The following is a 22965-nucleotide window of genomic DNA, read 5'->3' on the forward strand; positions in this document are numbered from 1 at the left end:
ATATCAGAAAGCTTTCATCCCTACTCCTTCCCCAAATAAAACAGTATTTGAGTTAATAAAATGTTACCTGCTAGACTATTTCATTTAACATTTTTAGACAGTTTTCGTCTATTCATTTTGAGTAAAAACATACTAAGGTGGAATTGTTAAAAATGTTTTTCCTGTCAAATCTGCAAATGTTTTAAACACTTTTTTTCTGTATAAAATATGGGTACTGCATAATTAAGATGTTTTGAACAGAGATCTTCAAGAATGTTTCTTGTGTTTCCCAGGGGAATTATTTTGCCTACTGATAAGCCAGAGAATGATTCTGATTGGCCTAATTTGATCTCCACCCATGTGTGATGCTACAGCACTCTATTCTTTTGTTACTCTGTAGTCTCCCTGAAAATGACTTAATGAAGGAATGTACCATAAAATGATCCTGAATTATGTTACTGAAGTCTGGTACCCATAAAAATATATAGTTATAGAGGAGCTTCTGGCCAAAAAACGGAAAGTTTTTCTGTTTGTTTGCTTTGGTTTTTATTTTTGTATATTTATTCATTTGGCAATATTTTTTAGCACCTTGTTTGTATCAGGTACTTTTCAGGACATTTGGAAACATCGGTAAATAAAACAAAGATTCTTACCCTTGAAGAGCTTACCCAAAGTGGGGGAAAGATAATCAATTAATAATAGACCTAATAAGTAAATTATATTCAGTGTTAGAAAAGAGATAAGTAATACAAAAGAAAGGTAAAAGCAGAGTTAGGAGAATTGGGAGTGGGGGACAATTTTAAAGTTGCAAAGAGTTTGCAATTTTAAATAGGGTAGTCAGGAAGGGTGATGAGCAAAGACATGAAAAAGTGAGGTAGTTAGTCAAATGGATCTCTGGGTGAGGAGGGTCCAGCCAGAAGGAAGAGCCAGTATAAAGGCCCTAAAGGCAGGAGTCATGTGTTCAAAGAACAGCAAGGAAGCAAGGAGGCCAGCGCGACTAGAATAGTACAAGGAAAGATTAGTAGGAGATGAGGTCAGAGAGGATAGGTAATTTGGAGACTTGCAGGCCATTGTAAAGACTGGTTTTGATTCTGAGTAAAATGGGATTTAAGGGAGGGTGCAGTGCTCACTATGCACAATCAGCAGCAGTGGTTTTGCATTTTTTTGACATTTGCACTCACAGAACAAAACAGGCTGAAACCTGGTACTAGGTTTACTTAAATTTGTAGAAGTAAAAGATTTGAACTTAAGTATATAAACTTGAGAGCCTTTGCCATGTAGATGATATTTAAAGCCATTAGATTGGGTGAGATCATTAAAGTAGTAAGTATAGGTAGAGAAAAGAAAAGGATCAGGGACTGAGCCCCTTGCGCAGGGGTGTGTACGTGTGTGCGTGCACATCCATGTGTGTATCCGTTTGTGTCTCCGTGTATGTTTGTATCCCTGTGTATGCATCCATGTGTGTGTGTTTGTGCCCATGTGTGTTTGGCATTAATTTATTTGGTTTCTTACGTTTGTTCCACATCCAAAGATGAAACTTAAGGTTATTTTCTTCAAGTCGTATGAAAGTTAAGGTTATTTTCTTTCAGATTTTAAGAACTTTTCACTAAAATGTTTTTGGTTTTGTTTTTTTTTTCTTTTGAATAAGGCCCAAGGATTATTTATTTAATATTTTGAGTCTTAAAGTATTATTTAGTTTATTTATTGAATTAAGAAAGTGTTATCTGATTTTTTTCTTCCTTTTCTCAGGGATGATTTGGTCAGACATTAAAAGACTCTGGTATGAAGGGTTGGAAGACTTTTTAGAAGAATCTCGTAATCAACTCAGTTTTGTCATGAATTCTCTTTATTTGGCAACCTTTGCCCTCAAAGTGGTTGCTCACAACAAGGTGACTATTTACTATGTCAATTGAAGGCACAAATTAAGTTTATTTTGGAAATAGCTAAGATATTTAGCTATGTAACTCAGAGTTACATTGAGCCAGATCAGTGTCTGGTGTGTTTTCATTTTAAGCCTATCTGTGTGCACATAGTTTCCTATTTTTCCAGTAGTTTACAGGTGTTACTTACCTTTACATTATGGTTATTTATTATATAACAGGGACCATAGTTCACATTTGGTATACTTTATCTCTTTTTATCTACACTGGGATTCTTTGAGACTGAAGTCCTTATTTCCTTATTCCCATTTTGCAAATAAGAAAAATGAAGCCTAAAAATATTAAACAACTTGTCCAAAACCACACAATAAGAAACCAAGACTGGATTTAAATCCTGCCCTGTCTAGGCATTTTCTTTCTACTAGATGCCAATTCCTTATATCTGACCTAGGTTCTTTTAGCTTATTAACCTGTATATACTTAAAATGAGAACAAAGTAACTTAAAATGATTAGTGTTAGATATCTTTATATCTGCCAGAAAAAGAGTTTCCATTCCATTCCATTTCATAATGAATGAAATTGGTTATGTAATATTTTACACATTTCAAATCATGATTAACAGCTTTAAAAGTGATGTAAATGTTATTATTTTTCTAATAACTATATATTTTTATTTAGAATTTGACAAAAATCTACCCTTATAGATAACTTACAATTTTACTTTCATCAGAATTTAAGCTCCCCCAAGCCCAGAAAGGGTAATAAATTGTGTGTTAACTATCTTTGTTTAAACCCTGAGTTTAGAATTCTTCTGGGGTGTCACATTCAAGGAACTAAAATATATAATATTCTCTGTTTTTTATTAGTTCTTAGATTATTGAAAAGGCAAGCTCATTATTTTACATAATTTTACTTTATTAAAAATTCTGTTTAATTGATCAGTAGTATGGAATATGTTAGGTACGTTCAGTGTCTAGAGTGTGAAATTACAAAGAAAATAAAATTTGGTCATATATAGATAAATGGTTTGATAAAGGGATTGAGAGACATTGCTTTTTCAGATTGATCTCTTTCGTTCTATAAGTGGAGTACCCATATAATTTTTTATCCAAATCAGGACATTTTGAGAGTGAAAGGGGGCACTATTAATAATTATGCCAGGACAACTGGTACAGCATCTTAAACTATCCCAGGCAATGGGGACATTTGACCACTGTGTCTAGGTACAATAATCCCTCTTTTTTATTTTGTATTTAAAAGGGGGGAAAAAAAACTCTGAATTCCAAGTCAAAGGAGTAGGTTAATGTAATATGATAGGGAATTAATTGATAGCACATGTACTTAACGTTTGTGTTGTGGAATTTAAGAAAACTAGCCAACATTTCATTAATAAAAAGCTTAATGATCATTTAAAAAATTATTTAATTTTCTAAAATTTAAGAGTTTCTGGAAAAACCTCTTCATATAGAGTGATAATGCCTCACATACATAATAATATTTTATTTCATTAAAATATTATTTCTATTTTTAAAAAACCCTATAAAACATAAGTGGAGATCCCCTATAAGAAGACAAAATTAAAATGGCTTTCTTTCAACAGTCAGAATATTTGCTTTTATTTTCCTAAATTGAGAGAGCTTATTTACCTTTGGCTTTTTCTTCCTAACCTTAGTTTCATGATTTTGCTGATCGGAAGGATTGGGATGCATTCCATCCTACACTGGTGGCAGAAGGGCTTTTTGCATTTGCAAATGTTCTAAGTTATCTTCGTCTCTTTTTTATGTATACAACCAGCTCTATCTTGGGTCCATTACAGGTAAATAATTAAAATTTCTTAAAGAACATTTTTTAGATGTCATTATTGTTACATCTTTCTACTTGTCCAGTGGAATACTGTTCTCTCATGATATTAAAGCTAAACTTTGCTTTTGAGAATAAGTAGCAATTAGAAGGACACAGCATGTTTATCTACTTTGCTTCTGGCTCAGTGATAATCCTTTGCTTTCAGGTATTCCAAGTTAATTACGCTGTGGTCCATTAGCCTCCTCCCCCCCACTTCATAGACATAGATATGTTTAAAATATAATTACACTTCAGACAGTAGAGTAACATAAAAATCTGCTTTTTATCAAAATGAATCTCACATTTAAAGTTTTAAATATTTTAGGTTATAAGTATAAAGGAGGACCTGTGCAAACAAAAATAATCATATTTGATGATTTTTGAATAAGCTGGATTTAAAAGAATACTTACACTTTCGTTTAATAAATATTAAATGTAATAAGTTGGAAAGTAGCATACTTAGAGCTAAAAAATTTACAGAGGCTATGTAGTTCAGCTTTACATTTTATAATACTTTACAGTTAAAGAAATTGAGCTTTTGAGATGGGATTTGATTTGTCCAAAGTAGTATGATTATTATGTATGAGAGTCCAAGACTAAATTTGCAGTCTCTTTGCACCAAAGAAAAGACTCATAATTGGTTGCATTTACCCCACAGAATTTAGTAACTGGTTTTCAGAAGGTGGGGTCAACTCTGCTAGCTCTATGTAATACTATAGCTTATTATTTCTGAAAATCTGAACAATATTCATTTTTCCTTAAGTCAAAATTTACTAACAATTTAGATTGTCTCATATTTTTAAAGGCGATATTTTAAATAAAAGGCATAATTACCTTCTCCAAACAGGGATATGAAAATAAAATATATAGGAAAAACCTGATTTGATTAGGCTTGTGCTGTCATCCAGCAACAGTGTTTCCTGAAGTGTGGCTCTCTTAACCAAGTCCTGTGAGATGCTCTGAATTAAGTAAGTTTGGGACACACTGTATACTGTATACCTCTTGGGAATTGACAGTGCATGTTATCACATTAAAGCCTCTGAGAAAGAAATTTCTTTAACCTTGTTCAAATCATCATTACCTAAAGTCATTTAACCTCATACCTGTTTTTCATGAAATATGTGCAAGTCTCTGTATTTTTCCAAAACACAGTAAGCCATAGAAACACTGGCTTAAACTATCTGTCCTTTTGATTTATTTTTGCCACTAATATCATCTACGAATGCTTTAATCAAGAGTCTACAGTGTTTTTACATGCACATTGATTTTTTTTTAACTGAAAATGGACGACAGAACTAGGTTTCTATACTGGAAATTTCTTTATGGACTCCTATAAAGGGTTAAAAAGGAGAAAGTATAATATTGTTTAGGAATGAAGAGTCAATTTCTGACTTCTGTTTCCAGCCAACATGGAGTAATAAGGATTGGATTTACCCTTCTATCTAAAGCAATCAAAAAGGAAAAAAGAACAAAATATATGAAACAACAGCTTATAAGAAACTAGATATCAGGCAGTAAACAACAGTGATCTCTAAGAAACAAGAAACAAAGATCACTCCAGCTTACTGCTTTGTGAGAATTTTTAGGCTATTGTGCAGAGTGGGTCAGTGCAGTCAGAGCCTGGCAGAATTCTGGATTTAGCAGCACAGAAAATTCTGGAGATCTGCAGTTGTGTCCCTTGAGTATTCAGCAGAGTACTGATTAGCATATGCATGTGAGGACACTACCTCGGGCAGGGAAAGAACCATCTCATCCAACGGGATTAGAAGAATACTCAGAAGGGTCTTGCCTCAATAGTTATCTCTAGCCTACACACTGCTCTAGTTTCAACGAACAAATATTAAAAGCAAGATGTGAAAGGATTAAATTTTTTCCAAGTAACTTAAATGTGTTCATTAAAACCTATCCAAAAGCAACACAGATGTTAGAGTTATCAGATAAGGACTCTTCAGCAGTTATTATTATTGTGTTCCATATGTACAAAAAGTTTAAAGTTTAGTAGAGACATGGAAGATGTAAAAAAAAAAAAAAACAAACACCAAATTAAACTTTCAGAGATGAAATTTTCACTGTGACCTGAAACATGCACTGGATGTGATTAATGACAGGTTAGACCTTGTAGAAAAACACATTAGTAAACTCGAATAGGTAACAATAGAAACTATTCAAAATAAAATGGAGAAGAAAGAATTTTTAAAAATGAAAAGAGTATCTGTGAACTTTGGGACAACTTCAGGTGGCCTAATATTAATACTAATGTAATTGGAATCCCTGAAAAAAGGAGAGACCAAAAAAATTTTTAAAAAAATAATAGCAGACATTTTCCAAATTTGAAGAAAACTATAAACCCACAGATCCAAGAAGTTCAATAAACCTGCAAACACAAGAAACATGAGGAAAATCACACCAAGGGACATCATATTCAGTGTATCACTGCTGAAAATCAGTGATAAAAAAATCTTCAAAGCAAACAGAGAATAGCAGGTCATCATATACAGAAAAAGAAAGGTAAGGATGACAGTAGATTTCTTGTCAGAAACAATGCAAGCAAGGAGGCAGTGGAGTGACATTTGTAAAGCACTGAAAGAAAAAAAAAACAACTGTCAACCTGGAGTTCTCTACCTAGCAAAATATCATTCAAAAATGAAGGTAAAATGTAGACTTCCAGACACACAAAAGCTAAAAGAATACATCACTGGACACCAGCACTGCAAGGAACGTTAATAGAAGTCCTTCAGGTGGAAGGACTACAGTAACATAGGGGAATATGGCTCTAAACAGAAGAATGAACAAAATACAAATATACCCAAAGGGAATGTAACTACAAAGCTAAATAGATAGGCATTTTTTTGTTGTTTCTTTTGCTTTTATGAAGGATGCCAGCTAATCCACTTCAGCAGATACAAGAAACATGATTGGGCATAAATCAGTAATGCTTTATATTTTAAAGAAAAAAAGACATGAAGATAGAATCTGTACATAATTGTGGTAATAATAGTAATAACAGCAGACATTTATTGAGCCCTTACTATGTGCCAGATACTGTTCTAAAGTCTTTATTCACATTTATTACCTCATTTAATCCTCACAACCATTCTAAGAGGCAGACTCTTTTATTTCCATTTTACAGAGGAAGAATCTGAGGCATAGAGACATTAAGTAACTTGCGCAAGGTCACATGGTTGGTAAGTAGCAGAACTGGGATTCCGCCTAGGTGGTTTGGCTCCAGAGCCAGTGATCTTAATCACTATACTAAATCGCCCCCCAGGTTGTATAATACTACAGAATAATATGATTCCCTCATTAACTCTTACTGTATAACTTCTGTGGGCAGGCTTTAATAATTTACAGTTTTTAAAAAAGTTATTCAAGTCACATGTTTCAAATGAATTAAACAGCCTTTTACACTGACAGTTGGATAATTTAGACAGAAAGAACAACCCATGGCCACACAGCACTCTACCCTTTTTTCCTTATTTCCTTATTTCCTTTTTTCCTTACCTGGTCCCAGGGTAGGGCCCTCTCTCAGGTCCCACATGCTTCCTGTCTTTATTCTTGTAGCTTAGTACAAAAGATGTGATTATTATCAGTTCCTCCTGCTCCAAGACTCTGCTGCGTGGGTCCCTGATTCTTACCCATCTGTAGCACATACTATTGGAAAAATGGCTCCCATAGACTTACTCAAAACAAGGTTGCCACAAACAACACAGTACCTGTGGAGCACCACAAAGTTAAGTGTAATAAAACGAGGTATGCTTGTATTTTGAGGGCAGTTACTGGTACTAAGTAGTGAGAGGGTTCTAACTGAATCTGGCATTTAATGTAGAGTGGAGTGGATTGAGGAGGATAGAAGAGAAAGAGGCAAGGCCTTCAGAGAAAGCAACCTTTCAAGGAGTTTTACTCCTGCTGTCCAAGGGACTGTCAAATCCAAAATCTATCCAAAGAGAAAGCTAAGGTTTATTATGATTGTCATATTTGGTAGGACCCAGACATAAAGTCGAGTGGACCTGTTTGCCCTTCCTCTTTTTTTCTTCCCCTTCGCACTGTAAAACATCACCACCTTTTCTTCAGTGCTATGATAAGAAGTCCTTACAAAAGCAACAAGTCTCCCACTTCAGCTTCTGTTTTTGACCTCATGCTTTCAGGCCTCACATCTAGAGAAACTAAGTGGAAAAAAGGTTGTGTTTTTTTTTTTTTTTTTGGAGGGGAATAAATTATTTGGCAATTTTCTCAAATATTAATCCCTTTTCTTCCCTAAAGTTCCTCCCCTTCCTACTTCATTTAGGATAGGAGGTGCGTTTCTTTCCCAGAGGTTGAAATGTTTCCTAGGGAAATCTGCCGTATCATGTGATTCTAAACAGTTTAAAGGCACCACACACACTGATTAGGTTTCTCTGAGGAGGAGCCCCAAAGCAGAAATCTCTGGCAAGGATTAGTTCTGGAGGGGTGGTGATGAGCAAATCAGACCAAAGGAGGGGAGCTCTTGAGGGTCTATGCATGCATTCCTAGGCCTCAACATTTATGGTACTTGAAAGTGCTTGTATCTAACTGTCTTGCTTTTCTGTTTGGTCTAATTATTAGAATTACTAATATTACAAATGAATGAACATCCCCTTGGGTTCTGATAGGTTGGTTCAAAATCTTGCTCCATCACTTACTGTTTAGTGTCTGTGAGCCTCAGTTTCTTTATCCGTTATTGTGAGGATTAAATGGGTCAGTGTATGTAAGATGCATACCACAGTACTTGACACATGGTGGGCTTTACGTAAATGTTTAGGTCCATTTTTTCCATTCCTTTTATAGTTAGTTAACTATGGCAGACCTGAAAAATAATACAAGAAAACTTGGAAAGCTTAGTACTTGAAACATGAGTGTGTATTTTATTTCTAGTGAATTATTTGGTTTTACTGGATAATTATCAGATTTAATTTAGTAGCCTGTATAATATAGGTGGCATGTTGGTGCGGCTTCTAACGAGTAAAGAGCTGTTTCAGGTGTTTTGCATTTTGGTGTATATTAGAGTTAGAGAAACCGAGGAGTCATGTAGTCCAGAGGTTCAAACTGGTGGGGCTGCAGAATCACCTGGGGAGCATGTTCAACCTAGATTCTCAAGTCCTACTCTCAGAGATACTGATTAAATTGATTGGGTTAAAGCTGGAAAATGACATGCAGATGAGTCTGATGCAGCATTTGACTATATCCCTTGTATAGATCAGGAAACTAAGGCCCAGCTCACACAGTGTTAGAACCAGGACTTGGTGTTAATTAACTAAGTTAATTAAGAAACTAAGAAAGTGGTAAAGAATTATTCAACATTTTAATTAATGCACTAGGCTCTGGAGCTTACTAAGACATGGTGCCTACTCTTAAAGACTGCTAGAGGAGACAAACATAACATAAATACTAGTATGAAGTCAAAAATACTGTTTTAGCAATAACAAACAAAGTTACTTTGGAAGCATGACTGAGGAAGTAGCCGGAGAGAGTCAGGAAGACTCCTTAGAGGAGTTGGCATTTGATCTGAGCCTTGAAAGGATGAGAAGCCTGCCTGGCAAAGGACAAAGGGAAAGTAACACGCAGAAGCGTGGAGTCCTAAAGCATGGTGTGCTTAGAGAAGACAGCATATCCTTTATAGTTGGACCGTGGATTGGAGTTGGGGAGATGAGGCTAAAAAAGACAGGCTGGGCTGGACACTGAAGGTCTCTGTGCCAGGAATTTTAATATCACATGTGCAAAGGAGGTTTTTGAGCCTGGGTGACTTGTTTAGATAGAACTTTTGGACAGATAATTATGGCTTTATTCTGGAGGGAGTTTTGGAAAGACAGTGACTAGAAGTTGTCATTATTATTGCTTTCTTTTGTTAGCAACTTTTGTAATTTAATGAGCCTAATGATAGCAACCTTTCCCTTATCAGAGATTTAGGTTGTTTTTGTTGTTCTGCATAGTACTCTGTGTATGAGGCTTTTTGCCTCTGTTATTTCTAAGGGTAAGTCTCCAAAAATAGTATTAACAGATCAAAAGATATGATCCACCTAACACCTCAGTATTTTTATTTTTTTACAATAAAGTGTGTTAATTTTCTGCAATACAAGCAGTATAAAAATAGTTTCACTACATTAATAGCATTTGGTGCTGTTTTAAAGTTATGCTAATTTAGTAGTTTGCTTTAATTTCCCTTTTTCTGATTAGCAAGAAGGATTTTTTCCTCTGTGTGTACTAGTATTAACTCTATGTAAATTTCAGTATTAATATTTTAATTACCTTTCTCTTTTCATTTCACAAGTTTTCATATTTCTCAAGTTAAACCGCCAAGTACTTTTTAAAAAGTAAATGTTTGAGAAAGCATTATTACTTTTACAAATACATAAACCTTATAATCTCTCAGTCTAAAATAAATTTACTGTTTTTAATATTTGCCTTTCACATGAATATTTCATTAGTGTCTTCAAGCCAGTGTTTTCCTCAGTGGTATCCACTGTTCTACTTTTACTTCTTCTTGTATTAAGAACCAATATCATGCTATTAAACAAGTCAGGCCGGGCATGGTGGAACACACTTCTAATTGCAGCACTTTGGGAGGCTAAGGCGGGAGGATAGCTTGAGGCCAGGAGTTCAAGACCAGCCTGGGCAACATAGCAAGACCTTGTCTACAAAAAAATAAAAATTAGCCAGGCATGGTGGGATGTGCCTAGTTTCTCATGAGGCTTGAGTGGGGAGGATTGCTGAAGCCTAGGAGGTTAAGGCTACAGTGAGTCATGATTGTACCACCATACTCCAGCCTGGGAAACAGAGTGAAACTCTGTCTCTTAAAAATTTCTTTTTAAATTTAAAATTTAAGCAAGTCATGAAGTTCGTGGTGTTCTCATTCAGAATTGCTTACCTTGATATTGAACTCGATTACATTTATTTAAAACAGGTTAAATTAAAGCTACTTTGACTACATGTTTTAAAATTAAAATGATATCATACATGGTTACTATTGGAAAACCTGATTTACCTGTAAGCTTACAGTGTCCAGACTTTCCTCAAGGTGATCTTTTCTGTAGTTATCAAAAGCAGTTACTGTATTCTTACTGTCATAAGGGATTGAGTTCTGTACTGAGATGGTATAGCTTTATTCTAAGCAATCACAATCTGAATGGATGCTTTTCTTTCTCAAGGTGATCCAATAAAGCTGTCATTGATTAAGAGGAAAATGCATTTCTTCTCCTTCTTACATATTTTGAGTTTTCTGATTCTAAGTGTCCCCTGCTTCTTGTGTCAGAATTTTGTAAGGGGGCCAAGTGAGGGCAGCATAGGCCTTGAAAAGTACCACATGGTCTAGTCAAAAGCACAAGTCAGGCATATTGGACCTCTCCACTATGGCAGAGTCTGGGTTACTAGCTTGTGGCGTGCCTAAGAATTTAAACTCACCTATTCTGCTTAAGTAGCTGGTCCACTTTAGTGGGCTGGAAGCATCTGGCCAGTTGCCTGTGGCTACCATTTTGTATCACTGAAAGCGGGATGTGCTATGCTGGCCGACTTGGGCCAATTAGGAATTTTATTTAAAGCTTGATGTAATTAATTATATAAATTTGACCTGTTAAATTTGAGGAAGGGTTGTTTCAAAACACTCAGTTTTGTACATTAAAAATAATGAGGCCAGGCACGGTGGCTCACACCTGTAATCCCAACACTTTGGGAAGCTGAGGTGGGCAGATCACTTGAGGCCAGGAATCTGAGACCATTTTGGACAACATAGTGAAACCCCATCTCTACTAAAAATACAAAAAATTAGCCGGGCATGGTGGTGGGCATCTGTAATCCCAGCTACTTGGGAGGCTAAGGCAGGAGAATCACTTGAACTTGGGAGGCGGAGGTTTGTAGTAAGCCGAGATCACGCCACTGCATTCCAGCCTGGGAGATAGAGACTGTCTTAAAAAAAAAGAAAAGAAAAAAAAAAAGTCTCCCTACTATACCCTTAGATATATGCCCTTCCATAGATAAACATGGTTAACAATTTCTTATGTAAACTTCCAGAAACTTCCTATGCATATTAAAGCATATCTATATTAAAATATGTATCTTGTCTATCCTTTAACAAAATAGAAATGGGAGCCGTTCTACATATACATGCTGTTTTATGCCCTGCTTTTTGGATTTACTGTCTTACAGCCATCTTTGTATGCTAGCACATGTAGATGTTCTTCATTCTTTTTAAAAACAATGTTGAGTAATGTTACAGCTCTTTTAGAATTTGTCTAGCAGGCTTTCCGGTTTTTGCGGGAAAGTCCCCCCCAAAAAATATTAAAAAAATAAAAAATAAAAACAATATTGAGGATTTTCTAAAATTTTTTTGCTACCTCTAACAATGTTGCAGTGTAAATCCTTGTATATACATGCATCTTTGTGTACTTCCTATCTATTGGTTAAATTTCTAGGGATAGAATTGCTGGGTCAAAAAAGTACTATCACATTATTCCCCAAATTTGTATGCCAATTTAAAAACCAAGAATTTATGAAAAGTACCTAATCTCTAAATTTTGAAGAATGAAATTAGGATTAAAGCTTCCATATGCACTATACATGTCTAAACTACAAAAGATACTCACTACTAATACTGGACACCCTCATTTGGCTTGCACACATAATATTTTCTTAAAATGGACCCAAAGGGAAAGAAAATCTATCACTTCAGCAAAAGAAATTAGGGCAGTCCCATAGGAGGAAATGCTGATTTTAGGAATTGGTTTAGAATTGGTTTCAAAAATCAGGTGAAATACTTTGCCTCATAATGATTTTATATTTGTAAAATTTAAGAAGCCATGTAAATATAAGCATTTATTTCTCTTTAAGTTTGAGCAGGGTATTTTCCTTTTATCCCTTGCAAATTAGGCCTTTTCTTAAATCTCCATATCTCTGCCTCTATCTCCATAGCAACAATGTCCTCTGAAACCCTGATCCAGGTCCTAGGAACGTGCCATCTAACACTGATAGTGTTGGTATGATTAGAATGACTTTTTGTTAGGCAGCTGGATTTTCGATGTTTTTAAAATGATCTGTCTCAACCAGATGCAATAGAAGGGGTGGCCTGTGGATTATGTGTTTGTCTTCTTCCTTTTGTTGCTGGGTCATTTATATTTAATATTTTGTTTTTCTGATAATCTTAATGAATACCTGTGTAATATATTCCACAGATTTCAATGGGACAGATGTTACAAGATTTTGGAAAATTTCTTGGGATGTTTCTTCTTGTTTTGTTTTCTTTCACAATTGGACTGACACAACTGTATGATAAAGGATATACTTCAAAGGAGCAGAAGGACTGTGTAGGCATCTTCTGTGAACAGCAAAGCAATGATACCTTCCATTCGTGAGTATCTTTTAAATGTTTTAGTAAATATATTTGTCTTTTTTTTACCATCTTCTATAGGAATTAGTATCTATAGAAATGGAACTTCACATTTTAAGAAATTCCTTAGTAATGTTCATAAACTTTAATAAATACTTATTTTTCATGAATCACTATAGTCATCTTTACATACAGCATCTTAAATAGTGGGTCCAAGTTATTACCTTGTCTTCCCTACTGCAGTCTATCTTAACAGAGGAATTCTTGGCATTTTGTGTGTTCTTAGCATTTTGAGCAATTCTTTGTCATTCCCATGTATTGCAAGATGTTCAGCATCTCTGTCCTTCAGGTATTAAATGTCAGTAGCAACTCTCAGTCATTGTTAAGCCAAAAACGCTCACAGCTTCAACACTTTTTAAGAGGTCATTAGAATTGAGAATCATTAGAACTTCATGAACATTTTTTTCTCTAATGTATCATAAGGATTTGAATAACCTGTTTTGAGGTAAACAAAATTCCTCCCCTCATTTTTAAATAAAACAATGGAGAAGAGTTGTGGAAGGACATATTTGTCATGTTCTTATTATGTGTCAACTATTCTTTAGTTATTTTGTGTGTCATCTTATGTAAAGAATAAGATTAATGAGTATGTGTCAGTGTACCATTTACTATATACCAGACAATGTTCTAAGTGCTGAGCAAATGAAGTATTAGTAAACAAAACTACCCTGATGAAGCTTACATTCTAGGGAGGTGATACAGGCAATAAAAAGAGGAGTAAAATATTCAGTATGTTACACAGTGGTCAGGGCTACAAAGACAAATAAAGCATGAGCAAAAGAGTGTCTGTGTGTCAGAGTTCAGTTTTAACTAAGGAGCTAGGGAGTGCCCCAAAAGAGATGACATTCATGTGAGGATCTAAAGCTGGTAAAGGAGCAAGCCATGAAGAACATTTCTGGGGGAAGAGCATTTACAGAGAGAGAGAACGGCAAAGGCAAGTGTCCAGAGGTAGGAGCATGACTGGTATGTTCAAGAAAAAGCCAGGCAGCCAGTGTGGATGGAATGTGTTGAATCAGAGGGGGAGTTGTAGGAAATGAAGTCAGAAAGGTAATGGGGATCATGCAGGACCTTTTTGCCCTTGTAAGGATTTTGAGTTATTGAGATTGAGAGTCATTTGAAGGTTTTGAGCAGAGGTGTGACAAAATCCAATTAGATGTTAACAAATCATATAGGCTGCCTTGTTGAGAACAGAGAGAAAGGCAGCAAGGGGTTAAACAGTTACGAATAATTTATCTTCCTTAGGGTCTCTTTGTTTAAATTTAAAGTAAGGCATATCAGTACTGTGGAAGTCAACATCATTTTTAAATAAGGAACTTTTCATGGATTATCAATGTTTTATTTAAATAATTTTGATATAAACAAATGATTCATTTTTGCTAATTTCTTTAATTGCCTTTTAAACAGAAATGCAATTGTCTTTACAGGTTCATTGGCACCTGCTTTGCTTTGTTCTGGTATATTTTCTCCTTAGCGCATGTGGCAATCTTTGTCACAAGATTTAGCTATGGAGAAGAACTGCAGTCCTTTGTGGGAGCTGTCATTGTTGGTACATACAATGTCGTGGTTGTGATTGTGCTTACCAAACTGCTGGTGGCAATGCTTCATAAAAGCTTTCAGTTGATAGCAGTAAGTTCATTCTTTTAAAAACTTTATATTCTCCTCAGACCATACTAAGTGCATACAATAGATAAGATAGCCAAAGATTATAAGATTATAAGAATTGAAAAATAGTATTTTAAAATTAAATATAGATTTTTAAAATGTAAGTAATGTATAATAATTGCAAATGTTGAATAAAATTTTTCTGCAAGGTGTGGAAACATCCCCCATATTTGTGTGTGTATTAATATTCTAGTTTGCTTTTTAATTTGCCTTTTATATAGAATCATGAAGACAAAGAATGGAAGTTTGCTCGAGCAAAGTTATGGCTTAGCTACTTTGATGACAAATGTACGTTACCTCCACCTTTCAACATCATTCCCTCACCAAAGACTATCTGCTATATGATTAGTAGCCTCAGTAAGTGGATTTGCTCTCATACATCAAAAGGCAAGGTCAAACGGCAAAACAGTTTAAAGGTAAGAAATTAGAAGCTTGAATGGCAACATAAAAGTTTTAACAATTCCTAATCTCAGATATTTCTTAAAGCGTAAGTATGCAAGTTCCCTAAGGGCTGTGACTGTCTGACTTTTTTTCACTGCTATATACCCTAATGTACGGCATCGCATCCAACATAAGGTAAGGATTCAATAAATACTATTGAGAGTGAGAGGGCTGGGTGCGGTGGCTCACGCTTGTAATCCCAGCACTTTGGGAGGCTGAGGCAAGCACATCATCACTTGAGGTCAGGAGTTTGAGACCAGCCTGGTGAAACCCCATCTCTACTAAAAACACAAAAACTAGCTGAGTGTGGTGGCACATGCCTGTAGTCCCAGCTACTCAGGAGGCTGAGGCAGAAGAATCGCTTGAACCCAGGAGGTGGAGGTTGCAGTGAGCCAGGATCACACTACTGCACTCCAGCTTGGGTGACAGAGCGAGACTCCACCTCAAAACAAACAAACAAATACACACACACACACACACACACATATAATTATTAAGAATGGGAGATAGTACTGAGATTTTTTTTTTTTTACTTTTCAGATTCCTCCAATATATAAAATTTCATCTCATAGTTTTAAAACATGGGAAATATTCAAAATACCTATTCTGTCACTGTAGCTAAAGAATGACTACTAGAATCAGCTCATATTTTTCTGGTTCTTCTTGAAAGTTATTCAATACATCAATAATTCAATATATGTTACTATAAACCAGGGGTTGGGACATTTTTTCTGTAAAGGTCCAGATAGTAAATACTTTACACTTTTCAGGCTGAGACAAAATCAGAGATATTGTAAGCAGTGATACAATAAGAGAGAAAACAAATTTTCACAAAACTTTTATTGATAAAAGTCAAAATATAACAATAACAGTAACAATCTTTTAAATACAGGTCTACTAGTGAAAAGAATGGAGTTCCTTTTGGGAGGGGATAAAATTTCACTTCACTAGAGTTTAAAATTAGTGTTGTTATTATCAATTGATGATAAATGTTCATCTGTAAAATCTATTCTTAGCTCACAGGCTGTAAAGTCAGGATATGGACCATATTTGGCTTGTGGGTTGTAGTTTGCCAATCCCTGCTATAAACTAAGGATTCCTAAGACTAATTTTTTTCAATCAAGATAAGCATAAAATTAAATTCATTAAACAAATATGCAGGCTATATTTGTTTTAAACAAGTGTTGAATATTATACCATGTAGTAGAAAAACTATAGTCTAATAAAGCATTTAAAGATGTGTTTGTGTCTGTAAATATATTTTTGAACTCTACCTCATTTAAATATTGTTTCTGCATATCCTTAGTATCATATTGTTGTTTTGAAGGAATGGAGAAATTTGAAACAGAAGAGAGATGAAAACTATCAAAAAGTGATGTGCTGCCTAGTGCATCGTTACTTGACTTCCATGAGACAGAAGATGCAAAGTACAGATCAGGCAACTGTGGAAAATCTAAACGAACTGCGCCAAGATCTGTCAAAATTCCGAAATGAAATAAGGGATTTACTTGGCTTTCGGACTTCTAAATATGCTATGTTTTATCCAAGAAATTAACCATTTTCTAAATCATGGAGCAAATAATTTTCAATAACAGATCCAAAAGACTATATTGCATAACTTGCAATGAAATTAATGAGATATATATTGAAATAAGGAATTATGTAAAAGCCATTCTTTAAAATATTTATAGCATAAATATATGTTATGTAAAGTGTGTATATAGAATTAGTTTTTTAAACCTTCTGTTAGTGGCTTTTTGCAGAAGCAAAACAGATTAAGTAGATAGATTTTGTTAGCATGCTGCTTGGTTTTCTTACTTAGTGCTTTAAAATGTTTTCTTTTTATGTTTAAGAGGGGCAGTTATAAATGGACACATTGCCCAGAATGTTTTGTAAAATGAAGACCAGCAAATGTAGGCTGATCTCCTTCACAGGATACACTTGAAATATAGAAGTTATGTTTTAAATATCTCTGTTTTAGGAGTTCACATATAGTTCAGTATTTATTGTTTAGGAGTATAATTTTATTTTATCTAAAATAATAGTCTATTTTTTCTTTTGTATTTTGTTATAATCTTAAGCAACAAAGAAAAAACCCTAATATTTGAATCTATTTATGTCTTTCAATTTAAATTCACTTCAGTTTTTGTTATTGTAATATATTTACTTTTACATGGTTATAATCACTTTATATTTTTAATGTTTTTTCACTTAATATTTTATATATACATTTCCATGTATTGATGTAGTTAGTCCACATTTAAATTTTTATAGAATTATATAGTTTTTGAAAAATACAGTCAGTAGATGTTTTATTTTTTAGCTATTCAGTTATGTTTATAAGTTTGCATAGCTACTTCTCGACATTTGGTTTGTTTTAATTTTTTTGTATCATAATAGTCCTATTTTTTTTTCAAGTTGGAGTGAATGTTTTTAGTTTTAAGATAGGAGACACTTTTTTATCACATGTAGTCACAACCTGTTTTGTTTTTGTAAAACATAGGAAGTCTCTTTAATGCAATGATTTGTTTTATATTTGGACTAAGGTTCTTGAGCTTATCTCCCAAGGTACTTTCCATAATTTAACACAGCTTCTATAAAAGTGACTTCATGCTTACTTGTGGATCATTCATGCTGCTTAAGATGAAAAGCATTGGTTTTTTAAAATTAGAGAATAAAATATGTATTTAAATTTTTGATGTGTTCACATAAAGGGATGTAGCTAAAATGTTTTCATAGGCTATTATATATTCTCGCAGCATTTCCAGTTAAGAGGATATTAGGTATATAATTCTCTTCTTAACTGAATGTCAGATGGTCTTACGCCACAGGGTGCAGGTAACCCTTGGTCTGTAAGCACCACCGATCCAGGGATCATTGTCTAAATAGGTTACTATTATGTTTCATCTTGCTTTTGCATTTTTATTTTTTAATTTCCAAATTTTAAGTGTTCCCTCTTTGGGGTAAATTCTTATAAAAATGTTTATTGTAAAGTTATATATTTTGTCTACGATGGGATTATGCACTTCCCAATTGGGATTTTACATCTGGATTTTTAGTCATTCTAAAAAATACCTAATTATTAAAACATTTATAGAGTGCCTACTGTATGCATGAGTTGAGTTGCTTCTGAGGTACGTTTTGAATGACAGCATATTGTAAGAAAAAAGGTGAATAAAATTTGACATTAGATTATAAATGGAGTCTGTTCATTGTATTACCAATTTTAAAAAGTTGAGATATACAGTAGTCCCCCTTTATCTGCAGTTTCACTTTCCATGGTTTCAGTTACCCACAGTCAATCATAATCTAAAAATATTGAATGAAAAATTCCAGAAATAATTCTTGAAGTTTTTTTTGTTTATTTTTTAGAGACAGAGTGTCTCTTTGCCCAGGCTCACTCTGCAGTGGCATGATCATAGCTCACTGCAGCCTCGAACTCCTGGGCTCAAGCAATCCTCCTGCCTCAGCCTCCCAAATTGCTGGGATTACAAGTGTTAGCCTCCATGCTCAGACAATTCTTAAGTAAGTTCTAAGTTGTTCACTGTTGTTCTGAGTCACATGATGAAATCTCATGCCATCCTGCCTGGGCGTGAATCATCCCTTTGTTCAGAATATTCACACAGTATACACTATCCACCACTTAATTAATTACTTAGCATCATTCTCTGTTATCAGATCGACGGTCATGGCATCCCACTGCTTGTGTAACCCTTGCTTTATGTGTAACCCTAATTTTACTTTATAATGGCCCCAAAGTGCAAGAGTTGTGATGCAGGCAATTCAAATACGCCAAAGAGAAGCTGTAGCCTGCTTCCTTTAAGTGCAAAGGTGAAAGCTCTTGACTTAAGGAACTTCAGGAAAGAGAAAAAATGTATCTGTGGTAACATCTACAGTAAGAACGAATCTTTTGTCTGGGAAATTGTGAAAAAGAAAAAAAATCTGTGCTAATTTTGCTGTTACACCTGAAACTGCAAAAGTTACAGCCACAGTGTGGGAAGTGCTTAGTTAAGATGTAAAAGGCGTTAAATTTGTGGGTGGACAGTATGAACAGAAACGTGTTCCAGTTGACGGCAATTGGGCTCAGTAGTATCTGTGGTTTCAGGCATCCACTGGGGTGTTGGAACATATCCCCTGTGGATAAGGGGGGACTACTCTACCATGTTTTGAAATAATCTGTCAAAGACCTGTATGTGAACATTTATAGAAGCTATATTCATGGTGTCAAACTGAAAACAACCAAATGTCCATTAACTAGTGACTGGATCAGCAAATTGTAAATCCATACAATGACAATTTATTCAGCAGTAAAAAGGAATTGTATCAGTCACAATCAGAGAAACAGAGCTACTAGGATATTTGCATGCACACATGTATGTGTGTGTATAGTGATTTGTTTACAGGGATCTGACATTACACAACTGTTGGAGTTGGTAAGCAGTCTCTGTAAGTCCCTGTTTTTTAATCTAATGCTGGAGCAGAGCTGGAAGTCCACAGGGTAGGCAGGTGGGAAGAAAAGATGGATGTCAAGTGGGAGAGATCAGGGACAAGCTAGAACCCATGAAGACAGACCGAGTCCCATGTGACTCCTCACATCTCCAACCTTATGATGTGGTACCCTGTTGGAGAAGTGTTGCCCTTTGCCACTTGCTTTTGCAAGTATGTTACTAAACACCCACTTGGCCCAGGAATCAAGAGAAGCTGAAGCAGGATCCAAGGAAAGATGGGTCAACTGTAGGCCTGGCTGCTGCCCCACATTAGCAAAGTGAACCAGCAGATAAGTTACAGCACGTGTGAGCTGCAGAAGTGCCCGCATCAAGAACAAAACGGCTGCTGCTTCACTTCTGCTCTCCAGTCTTGCACTAAAATGTCTCTTGTAACTGGAAGCATACAAGAAAGGGAATTTTGGGAAACATAATTAGGCCTAGCCAAGTTGATACATTATAAAGCCACCACAGGAACAAACTGCTGATATATGCAATAGCATGGATGGATTTTAAAAGTAAGTGAAAGAAGCCAGTCACAAAAGGCTACAATACTGTATGGTTCCACTTAAATGACATTCTAGAAAAGACAAAACTATAGGAACTGAAATCAGATCATTGAGTACCAGGGTCTAGTGGTCTAGGAGACAACTGACTGCACAGCTCATCAAACTGTATGCTTAAAAAGAGTGAATTTTAATGTATAGAAATTATGCCTTAATAACCCAGACAAAAAATCTAAAATACAATGCTACAACATACTAAAATAAATAAGAAAATAACAGTGGAATCTTAAAATTCATTACCACTGCCAAAGAAAGCAGTGCTTGCATCTGCAAGTTGGTAGCCCATCACTCACACAGCACAGTGGGGTACAGTAATAAATGCCAAGGTGAATAACTTTGTATTACTTTTTCAAAATTATTTTTGCTATCTAGGTTCTATGATTTTTCATTTAAATTTTGGAATCTATCAATTCCTTAAAAAATAAACGGGATTTTTATTGGAATTGCATTGAAACTAGACCACTTTGGGAAGAATTGACATCTTTACAGTATTGTCTAAACTATCAACATGATGTAGCTTCTCATTTATTTAAGTCTTCCTTAATTTCCCTTAGCAATGTTTTATAGTTTTTAGCATTGAAATCTAATAGCATTATATATTAATAACTAAAAAAATAGAATGAGATTCTACTCACATGCAATCCCAATGAAGACCAGTTTGCTTATCATTTAGTTATGTGTTCAGATTTCAAAGCTTAACATCTTTCCTTAAAGTAACTACAGGTTGTTGTTATTAATTGTTTGAAGGATACAAACCAACTGCTAATCATTGACAGTCTTTCTTAAAAAATGATAAAAGTGGAAGTGCTCTTAATCTTATTAATAAATACTTATTATCTCTTTTGTACCTGATAAAGAAAACTTTCTTTGATTCCTTAGACTTCAAAATTTTTGTTTTCCTCAGAAAATACATGTATAAAATACCAAATAAATTGAGGGTATAGATCCTGGGAGTAAACCAACTGGGTCTAGTTATTCAGATTACACTAAGAAACTAATAATAGTATCAGGGATAATCACTGCTCTGAATTTCTCATTTATAAGTTAATGTATTAGTTTTCTGGCATCACGGCCCCATTCATAAACAAGCTGTGTTTCTGGAGGATATACTTAGAAGAATTTCCCATTACAGTGCTTCTCTTCATTTGATAATTTCACATTGTTTTTTCCTATTCTGCTCTCCCTGCCCCCAGACTGAAATAAATACTTCAGATATGCAACACATAAATTAGGAAAATTTTTATATACTAGTTGATGCTTTAAAAATAACCATCTTCTGTAATCCCAGCACTTTGGGAGGCTGAGGCGGCTGGATCACAAGGTCAGGAGATCGAGACCATCCTGGCTAACACAGTGAAACGCCATCTCTACTAAAAATACAAAAAAATTAGCCAGGCATGGTGGGGGGGCCTGTAGTACCAGCTACTCAGGAGGCTGGGGCAGGAGAATGGCATGAACCCGGAAGGCGGAGCTTAGAGTGAGTCGCGATCACGCCACTACACTCCAGCCTGGGCGATGAAGCGAGACTCTGTCTCAAAAAAACAAAAAAACGAACCAAAAAAACCATCTTTAGGAGACATGATTTCTGATATAAATTAAATTATAGTAATAAAAGAGGCAAAACAGCAGGTTTGTGTAGGAGGTAAATGTATATTAAAAAAACAAAAAACAAAAAACAAAAACTACTATCCCAGCCAATCCAATATGTGACAGTAAGTTCTTCTTTCTTCATTCTGCTACCAAGAATCTGGAAAATTATCTCTCTCTCCCTCTCTCTCCCCACTAGAAAGGTTATTTAATTCATCCTTCAATTTTAGGCAAATTTATTCTTATTGAAAGATAAAATGGGCCGGGCATGGTGGCTCACGCCTGTAATCCCAGCACTTTGGGAGGCCAAAGTGGGTGGATCACCTGAGGTCGGTAGTTTGAAACCAGTATGACCAACATGGAGAAACCCTGTCTCTACTAAAAATACAAAATTAGCCTGGCGTGGTGGTGGCGCATGCCTGTAATCCCAGCTACTCCGGAGGCTGAGGCAGGAGAATAGCTTGAACCCGGGAGGTGGAGGTTGTGGTGAGCCGAGATTGCGCCGTTGCACTCCAGCCTGGGCAACGAGAGTGAAACTCTGTCTCAAAAAAAAAAAAGAGATAAAATGATTGAGTGCTGTTTTAAAAATTTTAAGGAGGAAAATGCACAAGCTACCTCAGTAACTCATTCAGAAATTGAATTAATTCTGTGAGGTAATTCAGCTTCTCATTTTAAAATTCATTTCCTCCAATTTTATTTCAACGGAAAAAGCAATCACAATATTTTCTGTGTTTGCTTGAATGCAGATGTTTTCTTCTCCCATCCACCCCCGCTGACCCCAGTGACAGAGTCTCACAATATTTTCCAGGCTGGAAGTACAGTGGCTATTAACAGGTGCCATCATAGCACACTACAGCCTCCAACTCCTGGGCTAAAGAGAACCTCCTACCTCAGCCTCCCAAGTAGCTGGGACTACAGGAGTGTGCTACCACACCCAGCCTCTTTCTTTTGAAAAGCTGTAAAACAAGACCAGGCACAAGAAGGAACAGTTCTCTCATTCTCTTTTGTATCCTCACTCTAAGTATGGTATTAATGTTGAATGGCACAAAGTTATTGAATAAAAATTTAGCCATTATCCGTTAGTGTAAATATTCTAGGAATGACATCTAGTTTATTAAATACTCTTAACAAT

At 35.3% G+C, this 22965-nt stretch overlaps 1 protein-coding gene and 1 non-coding gene across 10 annotated transcripts in view; both read left to right on the top strand.

The window, feature by feature from the left end:
- TRPC1 (transient receptor potential cation channel subfamily C member 1) overlaps nucleotides 1–18395 on the top strand; it is an 83575-nt gene extending 65180 nt beyond the window's left edge. For 5 of the 9 annotated variants that reach the window (XM_003950208.6, XM_003310031.7, XM_016942103.4 and 2 more), the window contains 6 exons: nucleotides 1729–1868; nucleotides 3533–3676; nucleotides 12879–13054; nucleotides 14518–14719; nucleotides 14977–15171; nucleotides 16524–18395. In XM_003950208.6, coding sequence (XP_003950257.2) covers nucleotides 1729–1868; nucleotides 3533–3676; nucleotides 12879–13054; nucleotides 14518–14719; nucleotides 14977–15171; nucleotides 16524–16751 — 1085 coding nt within the window. In that variant the 3' untranslated portion in view covers nucleotides 16752–18395. The remainder of the gene's footprint in view (nucleotides 1–1728; nucleotides 1869–3532; nucleotides 3677–12878; nucleotides 13055–14517; nucleotides 14720–14976; nucleotides 15172–16523) is intronic. The other 4 variants (XM_054681134.2, XM_054681135.2, XM_054681136.2 and 1 more) reach the window with 1 other exon arrangement.
- LOC112208792 (U7 small nuclear RNA) lies at nucleotides 11916–11977 on the top strand. Its single transcript, XR_002943352.1, has one exon. It is a non-coding gene; the product is annotated as a U7 small nuclear RNA (small nuclear RNA).
- Nucleotides 18396–22965: the final 4570 nt, after the last annotated feature.

Source organism: Pan troglodytes, chromosome 2 (assembly GCF_028858775.2).
Source record: "Pan troglodytes isolate AG18354 chromosome 2, NHGRI_mPanTro3-v2.0_pri, whole genome shotgun sequence".
NCBI lineage: Eukaryota > Metazoa > Chordata > Mammalia > Primates > Hominidae > Pan > Pan troglodytes.